Raw genomic sequence first — 17,184 nt, 5'->3', positions numbered from 1 at the left:
TATTGCTGGTGTGTCTTTTAGTATATATATATATATATATATATATATATATATATATATATATATATATATATATATATATATATATATATATTTAAAGGAAAAAAAAAAATTAGACTATGTATTTGAACATGTATTTGGACATATAAGAGGTAGGTGGGTAAGATGACAATATTAAATTTATGACCAAATCACAAATATCTTGTTTGTTCTAATTGACATTTATTGTCAATGACACCAGATCTTTTGGATAATCACATTATTGGTTTGGGCAAATATTCTTTATTCATTTTTGTGTTGATTGCATCTCTTTTTCCCTTAAAACAATACAATAATGGTTGTACAAAATAACAGTAATTGTTAGATTAGTTGTTGTTCTTGTTGAAAAGTTGACATACATCAACTCTTCTTGATAAGATAACCATTTTTAGAAAGAAATCATGACTTTTAAAATTATATTCACCCCTTTCTCTACCATAATTTAATTCCTATTTTATAGTGATTATATGATTTTATTATGCATATTTTATAAGCTATTTATAGCTACAATTGTTTAATTAGAATTACAATGTCTTCTCAAAACCCAAGGTTTATGACCTTTTATCAGTTAGCTACATACCCACCAAAAAATTAAAAAAAAAATACTCACAGATTTGAGTTGAACAGGTATAATTAATATTATGGGCGCTGTTTCTTCTATATTTCCAAGGTTAATTTCTGTAACACTTATTAATTTATTATATGTTTCCTCTCAAATCACTATTCATATCATTACATCTAATTTTGTAATTTTGTTTCTTCAATATGGGAAGTTCATTGTATATTTCATCTGTATTTGTTTTCTGGGTTTTGTTTTTCTATCCTGTTTGTAGATCGGATAATCTGCAATTGGTCACCGTTGATGTCCATGCTGCTAATGATCTCATTCGTTCAGGTCATCGCTATCTCGATGTCAGGTGATTACTCTCTCTATCCCACTAAGTTTAATTTCAAATTAATTGAAGCTTATAAAATAATTTGAAGGTTATAGATATAGAACAATTTTAGCGAGACGAATAGAGTATACTAATAAAACATTTTTTTCAAAACATTTTTTTTATTTATGTGTTAAAATTTGTTACATATTTAAATAAAATTTCTAATATCAAAATATAATATTCTATATTTAATTAGTTTAAATTAAAAAATCTCATTCGCCAATTTTGCTTACATGACATTTGAATTATAATTGTAAAATAAATTAATAATCTCTTATTTAATTGGCTATAACTTAAATTTATAATTCTACATGGCGCGCTAACGCTCTCTAAAAACTCAAGCAAAAAACTCCCCTTATATATATATATATATATATATATATATTAGATTTTTGCAGGTGAAAAAAAAAAAAAAAAAAAAAGCAATGGATTATGGTGTTATACTCGGGGGACCTTTCACCGAGGCCATTGGGGTCTTGCCTCTGATAAATTATTGTAATTAATTAGTTAATAAACTTAAAAAACCTTATTTTACTTATAAAATATTGGAATATAGTGACTAGTTTAAAGCGAAAGACAAAAAATTCAAATCCCGACCCTTTAATATTTTCGGTCAAAATCCGCCATTGGTTATGCTATAGGGCTTTAATAGTTACACATAAACATTAGATACGGAGTATATCAATTTCGATACGAAGTACAAAAATATTAATTTTGAAACTTATTATGACCAAAATTACGTGTTGATGAATGTGATTAATATTTCTATTTACTACATATTATTAGCTTCTTGTGTACTCCCTTTATTTTTTTTCTTCCCATTAAGATTTTTAAATGTGATTGGATAAAAAAAGTTACGAGTAATTTTGTTTTTGGTAGCTTAATTATGAGGGAATATGGTGTAACAGGACACCTGAAGAATTTAACAGAGGACATGTTGATGTAGAAAATTGTGTGAACATTCCTTACTTCTTCTTTAACCCTGCAGGTTGGCAAATTTTCCTCTTACTATCTTATTAAATCACTGAAAACTGAATGTGTGATGCGATTATTTTGAATGTTTTAATTTTCCAGGCCGGGTAAAAAACACCAAGTTTTTGGAGCAAGTTTCAGCGGTTTGTAGCAAGGATGATCATATCGTTGTGGTACATTTTATCACCATACTCTTTACTAAAATTCAGCATAAAAGTTTCGATTGGAAATTTTATAATTCACCACTATTTACACAATTTAGTACAGTACCAACGGAGATTAGTCATTAATTAATTAAATAAAGACAAAAGTTACTATAGGAGTATAGGTATAGAACTTCTCTCTTGACCTCGCCTTCCCTTCACATGACCATAATTTTGATACATGTGACATTTTAGTGTACAATAGACATGTTGCTTAACTTGCGCATTATTTTTATTTTGTCATTTTGGTAATTAACATGATCCCCGTTATTTATATTTGAAGGGTTGTCAAAGTGGAGTCAGATCCGGCTATGCTACCACTGATCTTCTTAAGGCTGTGAGTTTCTTTTCAATTTTCATCCTCTTTTATAATCTCTCCTATTTTATTCATCAGTAAAACATTAGGTTCAATTCCATTTGCATTGCTAGTCTTTATGATAATTAGTGAATATGTTTGTTAACATAAATCTGACAATATCATGTCTTATTAACCTTCATATGAGATTATTTCAAAAAATAAATAAATAAATAAATAAATAAATAAAAATTTCATATGAGATCATGAAACTAATGAAAAGAAATGATGCAGGGTTACAAACATGTAAGCAATATGGAAGGCGGATATGCTTCCTGGGTGGAGAATGAGTTGTCTGTGAAGAAATCAGATGATGCAGAGTTGTAAATTTTCAGCAATTTTGTTTAAATAATCGCCAAAACAAATTAAAATTGTGTTTTGTACTCTTTTTCTCTTTTTATTTATCCGAATTTAGTTACTCCATATCATATTACATTTTATTCCCTATGTTTCTTAGTGTTTTTCATGGTTTAGTTTCTTTGGCTCTAATAAGCACATTAAGCATTAGTGCATTTAAATATGCATATGTAATATATAAAAAAAATATAAACAAAATATTGTCTTTGCCTTTACATTATTGACCTCTTACACAAGGGCACACATATTAAAAATGAAAGAATTAGTACAAGATCACACGCACCCAAAACAAATTAATCAGTATAATGTAGACAACCCACATTGCATGAAATATGGGTAGAGAATGATAACAAGCTTAGTATGAATTTACATTAAAAAAATAAAATGGAAATAAATAAGAAGGGAAAAGGTAGTGTTACATGTTACTACGTCCGGAGTATTATTAGTAGTATATGATTTATTTTATTTTATTTTTTATTTTTTATTACAAAATTAGTAGTATATTATATATCTAAGGAATCATCAAAATGAAAATTGAGAACCTCAAGTTTGGGAATGGTGATAAATGGATGGCAATGGTAATCCTTATAAAATTAAATGCATACCTTAGCTCTCGTTTCAAACAATTGGTAATAAAATGGATAATTGATTTAAGGCCTGTTCAATCACTTTAATTTTAGTTTAGTTCAATTTAGTTAAGTTATGTTCAGTAAATATGAACAGACCCTTCATTTTCACCACTTAAAAACATTATACCAACACATCTACACATGCTCTAAAGAACAATAGTTAATGTGAGGTGAATTTTTCATTTAAATCAAGTACGTAACGAGACAACAGAGTAAAAAAAATAAATAAAAAAATAAAAATAAAAACCAAATATCCAGCAAAATCAAATAAGATCCACATGAATTAGTTAGTTATTTATTTTTCTTCAAATATTTATTGTTAGAATACTTTTTTTTTTTTTTTTTTGAATAGCTATTTCATTTTACTTGAAACATATGAACATACCACTATAGCACATATTTTAAGGAAGAATTTTATGAGTGTAAACGATCAAATTAATCAAAAATAACTTTAATATCAATAGCTTATAATTTCTATCTTGCTTGTATTTTAAATATTTTTCCGATTGTTTTATTCAATTATTACATCCTCGGCTTCTCCCTTAAAATGCGTGTCAAAATATTATTTTACAAGTAATATGAAATCGAGAAAGTATATTCTATTTGCTTTGGAATTGAATTTACCATGTCTTTACACTTGAACATTTCCAACTCAAAAATCCAACGAAATATATATGGTACTATATGGTACTATATGGTACTCCGTTTGTATAAGTATAGTTAATATGCCATATTTTTTGGAGATGAATTGAAGTAAATTGCATTTATATATTTAAGTTAAAGTACTAATAGCGATGACGAACTTAACTAAAAAAATACTTAAAATAAGAGGGCGTTCAAGTAGTATCCCTATGAGTAAAATGTAGGTACGTTTATAGTATATATGGTACCATAGTACGGAGTATTTAAAAGCTAACAATTTATAGAGCTGGTCCTATAACTCGATCTAAAGTTATTGAGAGAACTCAACTTGAACAAAACCAGAACAACTCGATTTGATCGATTTATCAAATTGTGTACTAATGTTAACTTTCATTCCATAGTATTTTCTTTAGACTTGTTTATCAAATTTTGTACATTTATTAATTTTTACTCCTTAATATTTTTAATATAACCCGTAACCCAACCCAAACCCGAACCTAAATCCAAAACCAAAGCCATTGCCACCCTGACATAAAACACCAACACAGAATGGTTAATGGCGCGATGAATACATCTCAATTCGATCTCATTACACGTCTTATTTTATTCTCGTCCTAAAAAACATAAAATATGGAGTAGTACACCTACATCTAAAATGTGCCAAATATTGATAACAACCCGACCGAAAATACAGAAATAAATGTATCAAAAGTAGCAAAATTTTAATTTCTTCCCTTTTGATGCAACAAAACTACCCTGTACCAATTCACACATTCTTAATCACCTTAATTCTATTCCACCTTATACACAATAAATCTAAAATTATGATCTAAACATTTTGAGATAATTACAATTTACAACAATGGAGGAAGAACGATCATTAACTCAAACTCCAACATGGGCCGTCGCCACCGTTATCTCTGTCATGGTTGCCACCGTCTTTTGCTTCACCAAATCTATTGAATTCTTTGGCCGGGTAATTTTCAATTTATAAAAAAAAAAATAATGTGTGTTTATTTATTTATTTCTCTATATTCTTCTCACATTTTTTTTTTTTAAAATTTTTTTTGTTTATGTTGTATTATTTTTAATGTTTGTTAGTGGTTAGACAAGAGAAAAAGGAAACCTCTGTTGGCTGCCCTTAACAAAATCAAGGAAGGTATGATCCATGCATTTGTCCGTTTCTTATTTTGATTTATTTCTTTGTTAATGTGTTGCAATGTTTTATAATGTCGTGTTTCCTTTATTCGATTTCATTTAGTTGTCACACGTATTAATGTTTCGTACCATGTATATCAACGTGACTATCTATCAAGGTTCAAGAATATGGAGAGGAAAGGAATTGTGACAAACTTATATAAAACTTAAGACGTGTTATGTTAAGGGAGCCTAACATAATCTCTGTCACTGGTTGTGCTTGGCTTAAATATACGCCTTTGATAAACCCGACTTGGAAAATTTGGTGCATTTCATTTAACAATTGGGATGTAATTCTTTTCTTAATAAAATGTTTTGTAACTTTGTGTTATTATTTTCATGACATTTTTTGCATATGCACCAATTTATTGCCTATATTGAAATTCTTATATACTAATGCATTGCATTTTACACTTGGTTTATGCATGTAGAGCTTGTAGTATTTGGGGTACTGTCCCTTCTTATGGGGCACTTCAGTATTTTTGTGGCCAACATTTGTGTAAAATCATCGGTGTTTAGCACTAGGTTCTACCCATGTATACCGGAAACTGCATCAACTCAACCAGTGGTGATCATTAAACACATCACTAATTCGAATGATTCCATGTATGCTCCTCCTGAACACCGTGATCATGCTATAATTCATGCTAGGCAATACTGTGACGAGGTAATTGCTTCACTTACTAATACATCCCATGTCATATACTCAGTTGATGATCTTTCAACAATAGAGCGCGAGTTGTTTTTATTAACGTGCAGGGGTACGAGTCTTTTGCTTCATATGAAAGCCTGGAGCAGCTTCATCGTCTGTTGTTTGTTCTTGGTATGACTCATGTTACTTACAGCTCTCTGGCCATTGCACTAGCTGTAATTAAGGTTGGATCTAGAATCTCATTTTTTTCATATATTGGTAAATTTGGGTGTAATTTCTAGTAACTTAAACAAGGCTGATTGTATTCATCTTACTTGTTTGAAGATTTATAGCTGGAGGGCATGGGAAGATGAAGCGAAAGCCATGGCTTCACAAACCTCACAAGGTCTAAATCTCTTCCTATCTCTCTTGAACAGGACTACATGCTGTCATTCGATTTTGTACCTTGTTCTTAAAACAATTTGATAACTTGGGTTTGATTGAACCTTTTGAACTAGGCGATACAAAGCTAAAGCGTTTGTGTTCCTTTGTTGTCAACCATGCATATCACCCATGGAGCCATCACAAAGTTTTCGTTTGGCTGGTAAGAAGAATTCTGTAGCTATTTTCTTTTTTATTGGCTTTCTAAATCTTCTTTTTCTGCTGTATAATGTGCTTGATATACATACTAATTCCCTAGAAAAAAAAAAACTTAAATCGATCAATGTACCAAGTAAAAGAGGAACGATGTTTAAAATGTGTAGTACATGGTTGGCAATCTTGAACACCTGTTGTGCAGTCATTTTATAGCTAGAAATGGCTAGAATTATCTCAGTGTGTAGCTTTGTTTCAGCCGCCAATTTTGGAGTTCAATTAGCAAGTCCGATTATAATGCTCTCAGATTTGGGTTTCTTACTGTAAGTTTTTCCAAGAGAGATCATCCTTTATCTGTCTAGAATGAGTAATTTTTACTGACACTAAATGGTCTTGACAACAGACTCATCAACTTCCGTTATCCTATGATTTTTTCAATTACATGGTCAGAAGTATGGATGAAGAATTCAGGGATATCGTTGGTATCAGGTCAATCTTTTTCATAGCTTGCGTTATTTGGAGTTGAAATTTCTGATCATCCTTTCTTTAAATCTGCTGTCATATTTCACTGCTTACTAATTTTACAGAACTTATGTATGCAATATGCAACTGACTTTTGTTTCTTCTTTTACAGCTTGCCTCTTTGGGTCTATGCCATAGTTTGCATTTTCCTTGATTTTCATGGTATTTTTCTTAGCATTAGTTCTTTCTTTGGTTCATGCAGCCGACCCCATCCTATTGGGATTAACTCTGACATTGTTGCTGTAAGCTAGTTTTACTTGTGATATCCAAATCGCTAACCAATGTGATTCTTTACAGGAACTAATGTCTACTTTTGGCTTTCCTTTCTTCCGGCTATTGTAAGCTGTTCAATTCTTTGATTCATTCTATGTTTGTCTAAGATAACCCCCTTTTTTTTTTTTTTTTGGTCCGGCTGAGTTACTCGTTTTATGTTTTTGCTTGTGGAAGATAATTGTTGTAATTGGTACAAAGCTGCACCACGTTGTGGTTAAGCTCGCAGTAGAGATAATTGATTCACAATCATATATCAATGCCCAAGAGTTTAAACTGAGAGATGAGCTCTTCTGGTTTGGGAAGCCATGGCTTTTACTTAGGTTCATACAATTCATATCTTTCCAAGTAAGCAAATCCAAGAAATCGAGCCATTGCTATTAGAGTAGTTTCTAAGCATTTTACCTCAAACATTCTAATACCTACTGTATCTTTTCAACAGAATGCATTTGAGATGGCAATGTTCTTATGGTCATTGGTAAGAAGTTCATCCAGAAATTCGTACGAAAACATTACATTAGCTAGCTAGTTAGTGAATTCTGACAGTAATTTCTTTTGCAGTGGGAAATCAATGGAACTTCTTGCTTTATGGACAACCCAAGTTATATAATGATTCGCTTAACATTTGGGTAACTAATGGCCAATATGTCGAATCATCAACCAAAATGTCATATAACTATTATAAACTGATGAAATTGACCTGATTAAACTAATTTCAAGTTACTATATATTGATCGATGCAGGATAGTTTCCCAAGTTTGGTGTAGCTTCATTACATTTCCGCTATATGTGATAATCACACAGGTACATACTGTTAATAAGGTTTTGTTTCTTTTCTGGTGAAAAGAACGAAGCCTAAATGTCATTATCTATTGCTATTGTACAGTTTGCACATTGGTTTTTCTCTTGTTAACTCGGTATCTTCATTTGTATGGTGTGACAGATGGGATCCAGGTTCAAAAGAGCAGTGATCTCTGAGGGGGTGAGAAAATCTCTACATGGTTGGAGGAAAAGAGTGAGGGCAAGGCAACAAAGCAACAGTAATTCTAATAGTGCGCGACTAAGCTCTTCATCATCAATGCCCTTGATTCGTGATATGGACAGATACGGTTCCAGCAGCAATAGAAGCAGCACTGATATTAGTACTAGCAGTGGCAGAAGATCCTGGAGAAATGAAGGGTCTAGGAGGTGGTCATTGCTGGATTATGGAGATGTAGGAGCGATATTTTCATCGCAACAACCAAGCTATGAAGACAGAGGAGGGATCAACTGTGATAGTGATACTGGTAGTGACAGTTCTTATAATGAGGAGGACTATAATGTGAGAGATGGTGCTCGTTATTCTCGCATTCCATGATGTTCATCACCTTTCATGTATGTATGGACATGGCTGAATATATGCATTTGTTAAGACAAATTTTTTAGGTTTTTGAAGAGATCATAAGGGTTATGTTCATTTGTATTTCCTATTTGGGTTTGTTTTGTTCTTCTTGATGCAACCTCCCTTAGTTGGGTGGAGTATGTACTATTCTTGATTTAAACAAGTTTATGGAGGAGTAAATTCCAACTAAAAAATGTAATTGGGTGACTCATTGATCAATTTTTAAAGATAAGCCCTTGGAGATTTTATACTATTAACGCTAACTATTATAATTGTGTACAACAAGCCAACTACTATAAGATTCTAAGTTTCTAACCAGACTTAAATTAGTCAAATTTACATCGTAAAAACTGTAAAACAGCTCTGCAATCAACGCATCATATCTACTCCCTTGACCCACAACCGTTTATATGATTGTAACCAAAATCACATTAAACTATTTTTTAATAGCCAAACAATTTGAACAAGTATTTATGTGAGAGCATCCACGATGGTAGTGTAAATGGACTTGCTTGCAATTTATAAATAGTTGAAGTTATATGCTTACCATTGTGGAGCTATATGCTCACCTCAAATTTTAAAAGGCAAATAAATATTTTAAGAACCAATCATATTTAGTGGAACACCCGTGGGACACAAATTATGGGACAAATGATTTTCTCCCGCGAAAGTTGTAGCTAAGGCCAAACCTTGTACTACATGATTTTACTCTACCCAATGCACCTATATTGATTTGTTTAATAATTGTATGTATTTGATTTATGTTTTTATTTTTTTTTTTTTTATTTTTGGTTTATTAATATTATTATTCCCAATTACAAAAAAAAAAAAAAAAAAAAAAAAAAAAAAAAAAAAAAGCTAACCATTGTGAAGATTGTAGCTTATTTTAACTAAGAAAATAATGATGTGGCAATTGCTAGCTATAGCTAGCCATTATAGAGACTCTGATATGTTTTTAATGATAGTAATTCGAATAATCAATTCAATAACAATTGCGCATTACACAACTAAAATTGTGTAAAGTAAATTTTTAATTGTCTTCAAAAAAAAAAAAAAAAAAAAAAGTAAAATTTTAATTTCCCTTTTTTAAGTTTAGGAGGAGCTTAATATAAGTCCTTGCCCCCTGCACAAGTAAAACACCCAATTTCATGTTCGTTCTTGTTCATCTCTAAAACTCTTTCGTCACTGAAATCCTCTTCTTCGATCTCTCAATTCCTGGATTTTTTCTCCTCTTCTCAATCATGGTGCTCGAGGTTTGCCTTCTACTCAATCTCATATTGAATTGCTTCCTAAAACGATTTCAAAATTAGGGTTTTCAATTTTACTGACATTCTTTTATTCCCCCTTTTTTGATTGGAATTTTCAGGCGACTATGATCTGCATCGATAATTCGGAGTGGATGCGTAATGGTGATTACTCGCCCACCAGATTTCAAGCTCTTTCTGATGCTGTTAATCTCATCTGCGGCGCTAAAACTCAGGTTTTCTTTCTCTCTCTTCACTTCTTTTAAACCCTAATTTACAATTTGGGGGTTGAATTTGTTATCAATGGTGTTTGTTTCATGAATTTGGTAGTTAAATGTGGATATTACTTGATGGGTTTTGATGTTATTGATTGATTTCGTGTAGTCTAATCCGGAGAACACTGTCGGAATTCTGACTATGGCTGGAAAAGGTGTTCGTGTTTTGGTCACTCCCACCAGTGATCTTGGAAAGATATTGGCTTGTATGCACGGTTAGTTTTCGATCGATATCTCGTGAATTGATTAACATAAATCTTGATTATGCATGTTATTGAATATGTTGTTGTGAATGCATGATTAGAAAGCATGGCTTTTTTAAAAATTTTTGTAGCATGTAACTTAGCTGACTTGAGGATTATCACATTACGTCTAGTTAGGTTGATTTTAGGGCTAGAAGAAATTGATGGGTTGGATGGCATTTGGTTTTCTGATCGTATTAGAATATGAAAATGCCTGGTGGTTAGGTAAAGTCAGTGGCTATTGAATAGAATCAGTCAGTGGCTAATGTATGTTGATCGATGAAATTGGTACAAGGTGAATGACTATGTTATCTTTTGGTTGAGTTAGAGGAATAGAGAGACATTGCTTGAATTGAGCTTCCAATCACCTTTTGATATTGTTTATTCAATTGTGTCATAATCTTTCCGTTCATGATGTTATGTTAACTTCCAATAAAGCTACATGATTCTTAGACGTGTCTTGTTCCACTGCCTCCATATGGGTAGGAGAATTGAGCTTCCAGTCACCTTTTGATCAGTTTGATTGTTAATACAATAATAGGGTGGATTCAGGGTTTTTTTTATTTCCTTTTGTAATCTTCCATTCTCTTTTTGTGGAAGCTTTCTGATTGAATTGCTTATTTGCTACTCTCTGGTCACAGGACTGGAAGTTGGTGGTGAAATGAACTTGGCTGCTGGAATTCAGGTGGCCCAATTGGCTCTTAAACATAGACAAAATAAAAAACAGCAACAAAGGATCATAGTTTTTGCTGGAAGGTTGGCATTTGTGTTCAATATTTTGTTGTCTTTTGATGTAGTGGTTTACATATTATTAATCTAATTATCTGCTGGCAGTCCTGTCAAATATGACAAAAAAGTATTGGAGATGATTGGGAGGAAGTTGAAAAAGAACAGCGTGGCCCTTGATGTTGTTGATTTTGGTGAAGATGAGGAAGGGAAGTCAGAGAAACTTGAGGCTTTAGTTTCTGCAGTAAATAACAACGAAACCAGCCATATTGTCCACGTGCCTCCAGGTGCTAGTGCCCTGTCCGATGTGCTGATAAGGTTAGTGATTAATAAAACTCTATGTGACTTGATTTTGTAGGTTTTTGAATATTCTCTTGTTCACTAATGTATCTTGTGACAGTACTCCCATATTTACTGGAGATGGGGAAGGAGGAAGTGGTTTTGCTGCTGCTGCTGCTGCAGCTGCAGCTGGTGGTGTTTCTGGATTTGATTTCGGTGTAGATCCTAATTTGGATCCTGAGCTGGCTCTTGCCCTTAGAGTTTCAATGGAAGAAGAGAGGGCAAGGCAAGAAGCAGCTGCAAAAAGGGCCGCAGAAGAAGCAACTAGACAAGAAAAAGGAGAACAAAGCTCCCAAGACACAACTATGGGGGAAAGTAGCAATGCTGCAAATTCCGAAGCTGATAAGAAAAATGACATGACTGAGGTATGTTGATGTGGTGGCATTGCCTAAGGATTTTATTTTTATTTTTTTTTTAATTTTTGGTTTTGTTTTATTGTTGTTTACTTGTTTTCCTTCTGTTTCAAGCTGTATTTTAACTAAATTTAAAAGGAAATTTTTTTATTCTTGGTTTCTTAGACTTGGTTGCAAATTGGTTGATTGAACCAATGCAGAACACCTGCAAAGTTTGAGACTTAACTTCAATGAATGCAGCAGAAATCGTAGAGGGATAATTTTAAATGCGAGATATCATGGAATATTCTTGGCTTTTTTTTTTTTTTTTTTTTGGGAAACTATGTGTTTCTACCATGTCTTTCTTCGTTATGTTCATTTTCATTGAATGTTATTTTCTTTTCATTTTCTTTTGTATATGGCTAACCCATGACATCTACAGGATGATGAGAATGCCCTACTACAGCAGGCACTGGCAATGTCAATGGATGACCCTGCCTCCACTACAGCTGTGCGAGATACTGATATGTCAGATGCAGCTGACGACCAGGACTTGCAACTTGGTTTGTTTCTTATGCTTTCTCTAATAAATTGCACTTATTGAGGGTAATATCTTTTTTATAACCCAGCATGGAAAGAGATCTTCCATGATTTATGTGTAAATATATTCATTCAGTGTCTTTGGTAACTCTACTGAATTACACTTTAACATAAGCAGTTTCATGAGTTTGGAAATAAATTGACACACCCTTTGTCAGGCTAGAGAATTAGAGTTTCATTCTTTTTCTGGCACTTAAAATAGTCAAAGGATAGAAATGCTGGGCAGCTTGTGTATCAGCGAGTTTGACACGGTTCACATGTTAAAGTGCCCACAACATCATACCCAATTCGCTCCACATTTCATGAATATAGGTACAGTATTAAGTATTCCTCTGCTAAGGTAGAAATCTTGAATCTTTCTCATATCAAGGACTTAATGAAACTCTGAAGGCCTAATTTGTCAATTGAGTGTAAATCAAAAAAATTAATGAACTGAAAAAGCTGGGTATTTGCTTGGAAGGATTAGGCTTTTTAGAATGGTTAATGTATTAAATAACTATCCTGTTATTATTTTTTGCTTGGGAGACATGACTGTTGTATATTCTCTCTTAAAGAGACTATCCTGTCTTTGATATATTATTTTGGTAAAGTTACTTTGAATAACTCAATCTTAAAGCTGTATGAATCAAACTTCTCAATAGCAAACTTTTCAATAGCAAACTTTTGATAGCATGTCATTTTTAGGAGTCTTGTTAATTTCATGGGGATTTCTATGTTCTAGGGATGTTCATATTTTTTTTAATTTTTATTTATTTATTTATTATTTTTTTTTTTAAAACATCAAAGAGCATGTTAAGTATCAATATTTCTAAGAATAGAAACTCTATTTTTTCATCTACCTCCCCAATCTTACATCCTAAATCCTCCTTTTAACCTTCACAATTCTTATCCAAATTTTCATTATCATTTAGGGTTCTTTATCACTTAATTAGTTTCAAGTTTGCAACCAAGAAACAGAAGAACTCTAAGAGAAGACACCATCTTAGCCACCACTTGCGGTGAGAGGATGGTGAGGAAGAGCATCATCCTCTTTTTGGTTGTATTTTTGTGTGTGAAGACTGGGGTGGGGTGGGTGGGGGGTCAAGGTTGTGGCATTTAAGGAAATGCTTATCAATAGGTTTTATTGTTAAGAATTATTTCCATTGCTCCTTTAGTATTGCAATATGGAGTGCACCAAATTTTAGGTGGGGGAAAAGAGGGAGAGTTAAAATGACAAACTTGCAAGTATATATATGTAAAATGGGTATTCCACAATATATGTGGACCTTTCTAAAGGAATGGAGGAAGTATATTCTTATGCAAGATGATATTTCTATGTAAGCATCTTTTGTAAGTTGGTATGTGATTGTTGTTGTGCAGTTAGATTTAAGGAATATTATAACTTTGTCACTAGTTGTAGGCTGTCCTAAGTTTTTGTTATTCCAGACAAATGTTCCTTTTTTTTATAAATTTGTTTGTTGATGTTATGAACCGACCAAGGACAACCAAATTACGGCAAAGGAAGCAATAGAACAGTAAAATAGAGAAGGAAGATTGAGGCTTTGATTAACAAAAACCAATGGTTTACATAGTCGATAGGTTTAGTGGTTTAGCCTATCAAGCTCTATATTGAATTTAGCTCACAACTCTCCAAAATGGCTTTAGGCCATGAGTCTCTCTTGGTTTCCCTAATAAATTTCCGCCTACCTCTTTCATTCCCCTCCCTCTCTAATTATACTAAGGAGTAAGGACTATAAACCTAGTAAACTAATATTACTATAATACTCATACTACCCTCCTTAGGTTAGTCCATTACAGTTAACTTCTGATACACTGCAGGACATTAGTAATTACTAACCAACTCTACCATGTTTGTGGGATTCTATTAATCTGGTCCTTTCCAATATTTATCCAGATAGCAGACTTTCCACATTTAGAAACTCTACCAAACTCATGGACCACCATTAGAGGAAATTTGGCCATAACCCTTGCTGTTGCTGCTGCTCACCTATCTCTCATATTTATTTATTTATTTATTTTCCCTCGTGCATATGCTTGGCTAAGATTTGTTATGCAAACGCTTTGGGTTAGCTAGGCTGTTGGAGGTTATGGAAGTGGTGGATTTGGGTCACTGAGGTTGTGGTAGCTGTCTATCTGCTTGGTGAGACTGTTATTTGGTTGCTGAGCATGGAGGGGGTGGGATAGTCGATGCCAATGGGGAGAGGAGTATAGGTTGTGTCATGCTGGTTTGTATTGAAAGCAGCGCGATGTGATGGTGGGATGATGGGAGATGACAAGGGTTTTTAGTGATTTGGGGCTGGCTGGCTGAGGTGTCAATAGTTCTAAATAGGGAATTGAAACCCTAGGGGAGTTGGTGATAGAAGAGAACTGCTTGAGTGATCTTATTCAGGGAAAGTACAAGGACTGAAATAAGATAAACAAGCACTAACAGATTAACCAAAGAATTGGGATTACCATTCCTTTCCTCTTTTTTTTTTTTTTTTTAATTTTTTCCTCTAGAAATCTTTACCCAAAGAGGCCCTTGGGAAGTTCTTTCCATAGCAATATCTAGTGTTGCCTTTTTCTAGCGCATAATATATTTGCTCAGAAGCATTATCAAGCTGATTTCCCTCTTATGGGACATCGTATATGTTTGAGCTATGAGTTAACCCTTTGTGTTATGCATGCAGCTCTTCAGCTTTCGGTAGAGGAGGGTGCCAAAGAGTCAACAAGTCAGTCAAGTCAGACAGATATGACTAAATTGCTGGCAGACCAGTCTTTTGTTTCATCCATTCTTGCTTCGGTACGTATCTCGTTCTCCCACTTTTTTGTTTAATCACAAGTCTGAATTTTGTTTGCGTTCTCCCCCCCCCCCCCCCCCCCCTCCCCCCTCCCTTTATGAAGCACCAGACAGATTTGACTAAAATCTCATGTTTTTTTGCTGACAGCTTCCTGGAGTTGACCCAAATGATCCCTCGGTGAAGGATTTGTTGGCTTCTATGCACAATCAGTCTGATGTGAGCTAATTTACTATAGTAAATATTTTATTATCATTGCCACATTGGATGTGAAACAAAAATGTTGGCTGTTTCAATTGTTGATAATTGTCGATTTAAATGTCATATTTGTGACTGGTATGTTAATTTGCAGAAGGATGAGGATAAGCCACCAAGTGAAGAGGAGAAGAAATGATGCAATCTCTTTGTCAAGTCGAATTAATGGTCTCTGGTGGTAGCTTGTAATATGGATTTGTATTTTTCACTTAAAAAGGGAAGGTCACGTTATGATCCAAAAGTTGCTTATAGCATTAAGAGTTTCAACAATGTTTTTAGTCCCATGCTAAGTCTGTGAAGCACTGAGACAATGTGCATTTTTTCACTGTTAAAAGAAATTATTGTTGTACTATTGCGTTGATTTAGTTTCACATTTTTTTGTTACACAAATTGATGCAGTTAGTCTCCAAGACTTTTCTTCTAGTACCAAATGGATATAATTCTATAATGACAAGGGTTACGAAATTTTTTTTTCTTCATATTCTTATTACGGAGTAGATGATTTTGTGTTCCATTAAATGTCAAGTTCGTGTCAATGGTTAACAATTCAGAACTAAATAATTTCGGCAGTTTTTAGTTAAAATCATAAAAAAAGTTAAATCAATAAAAGTACGTGTAGTTGAGTAAATTTAGATGAAGGGTTCAAAAATTTCCCCCAGTTAGGGCAGTTAAGAGTTGAGGGCATCCCACGATAATCCATTTCTTACTTAGCAATGTTGATTACAACTGAATGCACTTATGCTAATTCAGTTAAGTTTTAAAAATCTACATTAGTTTTATTTATTAATTATAAATAAAATAAAAAGAGAAAATACAAGGTAATCACGAGGGTATAATAATCAATTTACATAATTAATTATGGGCAATTTTGTGATTTCATTTACGTAGTACTTCCTCCGTTCTATTAATATTGCAACAATGGACTTTTTGCACTATTCATCACTCTTGTTTGACCATATAATATGAATTATACGTTAAGAAAAATATACTCAAGTGGGATCTTGTTGGATTCGTCTCATAAAATACTTTCACAATATCAACTTTTTATAATTTTTACACTTACACAATTATAGATATTTAGCATATAAAAGGTGTTTCGGGATGCGTAATTTCCTCAATATTAACAGAACGGAGGAAGTATAAAAGAAGGATACGAAGACCTTCACTGGAGATTTCAGCAACTTTGATGGAGGATTCAAGCTCAAGGGTTGCATCAATGGAATCCTTAGTTCCTTAACTGTTGTAAGGTTTTGATGATTGTGAACAAATGATGATTATTTAACTAACATGTGTATTAAGATGTGCATTAACAAGTCATGAAGCAAGAAAATGATAGAGTACAGGTTAGATCAAGGAATTTTTTTTGAATTTTTTTTATCAAATTTGGATAATGTCTATTCTGATTTTTACTGTGTTTAAAAGTCAGTATGTTAGATTTCATGTTTGATTATTTATTCATAACGAATTGATTGATTAAAAGTAGTTCAAGGAACACATCTTGTGGAACAACAAACTTGGATTCCTATCAAAAGGAACTTTATTTTTCTGACTTGTTAGTACACGAAAATTTTGATTATATGTCAGAGAAATAGTTTTTCCATGTATCTTGAATTATTTGAATATATATTATATAGATACATGTTGTTTCTTGGTTGTAGAAGTAG

The 17,184-nt window shown here is 32.8% G+C and overlaps 3 protein-coding genes across 4 annotated transcripts; all 3 read left to right on the top strand.

The window, feature by feature from the left end:
• The first annotated feature begins 560 nt into the window (after positions 1-560).
• On the top strand, positions 561-2,930 carry LOC145624727 (thiosulfate sulfurtransferase 18-like). Of its 2 annotated transcripts, XM_081677827.1 has the most exons (6): positions 561-709; positions 873-956; positions 1,886-1,965; positions 2,052-2,122; positions 2,436-2,489; positions 2,742-2,930. In XM_081677827.1, exons 1-6 carry the CDS (start codon positions 681-683, stop codon positions 2,832-2,834), a joined length of 411 nt encoding a protein of 136 aa, XP_081533953.1. In that variant the 5' UTR covers positions 561-680; the 3' UTR covers positions 2,835-2,930. The 2 variants fall into 2 exon arrangements, with proteins under 2 accessions (XP_081533953.1, XP_081533949.1); XM_081677823.1 differs by lacking the exon at positions 561-709 and having other exon boundaries at positions 741-956.
• A 1,990-nt stretch (positions 2,931-4,920) lies between these two features.
• On the top strand, positions 4,921-8,706 carry LOC145638026 (MLO-like protein 4). Its single transcript, XM_081689003.1, has 15 exons — positions 4,921-5,111; positions 5,237-5,294; positions 5,764-5,999; positions 6,092-6,208; positions 6,309-6,369; positions 6,482-6,567; positions 6,806-6,880; positions 6,961-7,046; positions 7,192-7,241; positions 7,377-7,417; positions 7,527-7,697; positions 7,792-7,827; positions 7,911-7,978; positions 8,093-8,153; positions 8,293-8,706. Exons 1-15 carry the CDS (start codon positions 4,998-5,000, stop codon positions 8,704-8,706), a joined length of 1,674 nt encoding a protein of 557 aa, XP_081545129.1. The 5' UTR covers positions 4,921-4,997.
• A 1,142-nt stretch (positions 8,707-9,848) lies between these two features.
• On the top strand, positions 9,849-15,872 carry LOC145624715 (26S proteasome non-ATPase regulatory subunit 4 homolog). Its single transcript, XM_081677811.1, has 10 exons — positions 9,849-9,983; positions 10,097-10,210; positions 10,359-10,464; positions 11,133-11,247; positions 11,326-11,535; positions 11,618-11,921; positions 12,331-12,451; positions 15,158-15,270; positions 15,416-15,484; positions 15,618-15,872. The coding sequence occupies exons 1-10, from the start codon at positions 9,972-9,974 to the stop codon at positions 15,657-15,659; spliced, it is 1,206 nt and encodes a 401-aa protein (XP_081533937.1). The 5' UTR covers positions 9,849-9,971; the 3' UTR covers positions 15,660-15,872.
• The last annotated feature ends 1,312 nt before the right edge of the window (positions 15,873-17,184 follow it).

The sequence above is a fragment of the Chenopodium album genome, chromosome 1, assembly GCF_948465745.1.
Source record: "Chenopodium album chromosome 1, dcCheAlbu1.1, whole genome shotgun sequence".
NCBI classification, from domain to species: Eukaryota; Viridiplantae; Streptophyta; class Magnoliopsida; order Caryophyllales; family Amaranthaceae; genus Chenopodium; species Chenopodium album.
Note: the sequence above shows the minus strand (reverse complement) of the source record. Positions and strands in the feature narration are given on the sequence as shown.

Excerpts from the sequence above, each read along its gene's own strand:
- LOC145624727 (XM_081677823.1), top strand. The coding sequence starts at position 805 with ATGGGAAGTTCATTGTATATTTCATCTGTATTTGTTTTCTGGGTTTTG. Across the intron at positions 957-1,885 it reads CATCGCTATCTCGATGTCAG|GACACCTGAAGAATTTAACA; the intron begins GTGATTACTCTC and ends ATGGTGTAACAG. Across the intron at positions 2,490-2,741 it reads CCACTGATCTTCTTAAGGCT|GGTTACAAACATGTAAGCAA; the intron begins GTGAGTTTCTTT and ends GAAATGATGCAG.
- LOC145638026 (XM_081689003.1), top strand. The coding sequence starts at position 4,998 with ATGGAGGAAGAACGATCATTAACTCAAACTCCAACATGGGCCGTCGCC. Across the intron at positions 5,295-5,763 it reads CCTTAACAAAATCAAGGAAG|AGCTTGTAGTATTTGGGGTA; the intron begins GTATGATCCATG and ends TTATGCATGTAG. Across the intron at positions 6,568-6,805 it reads ACAAAGTTTTCGTTTGGCTG|CTTTGTTTCAGCCGCCAATT; the intron begins GTAAGAAGAATT and ends CTCAGTGTGTAG.
- LOC145624715 (XM_081677811.1), top strand. Across the intron at positions 11,536-11,617 it reads CTGTCCGATGTGCTGATAAG|TACTCCCATATTTACTGGAG; the intron begins GTTAGTGATTAA and ends ATCTTGTGACAG. Across the intron at positions 15,485-15,617 it reads CTATGCACAATCAGTCTGAT|AAGGATGAGGATAAGCCACC; the intron begins GTGAGCTAATTT and ends GTTAATTTGCAG.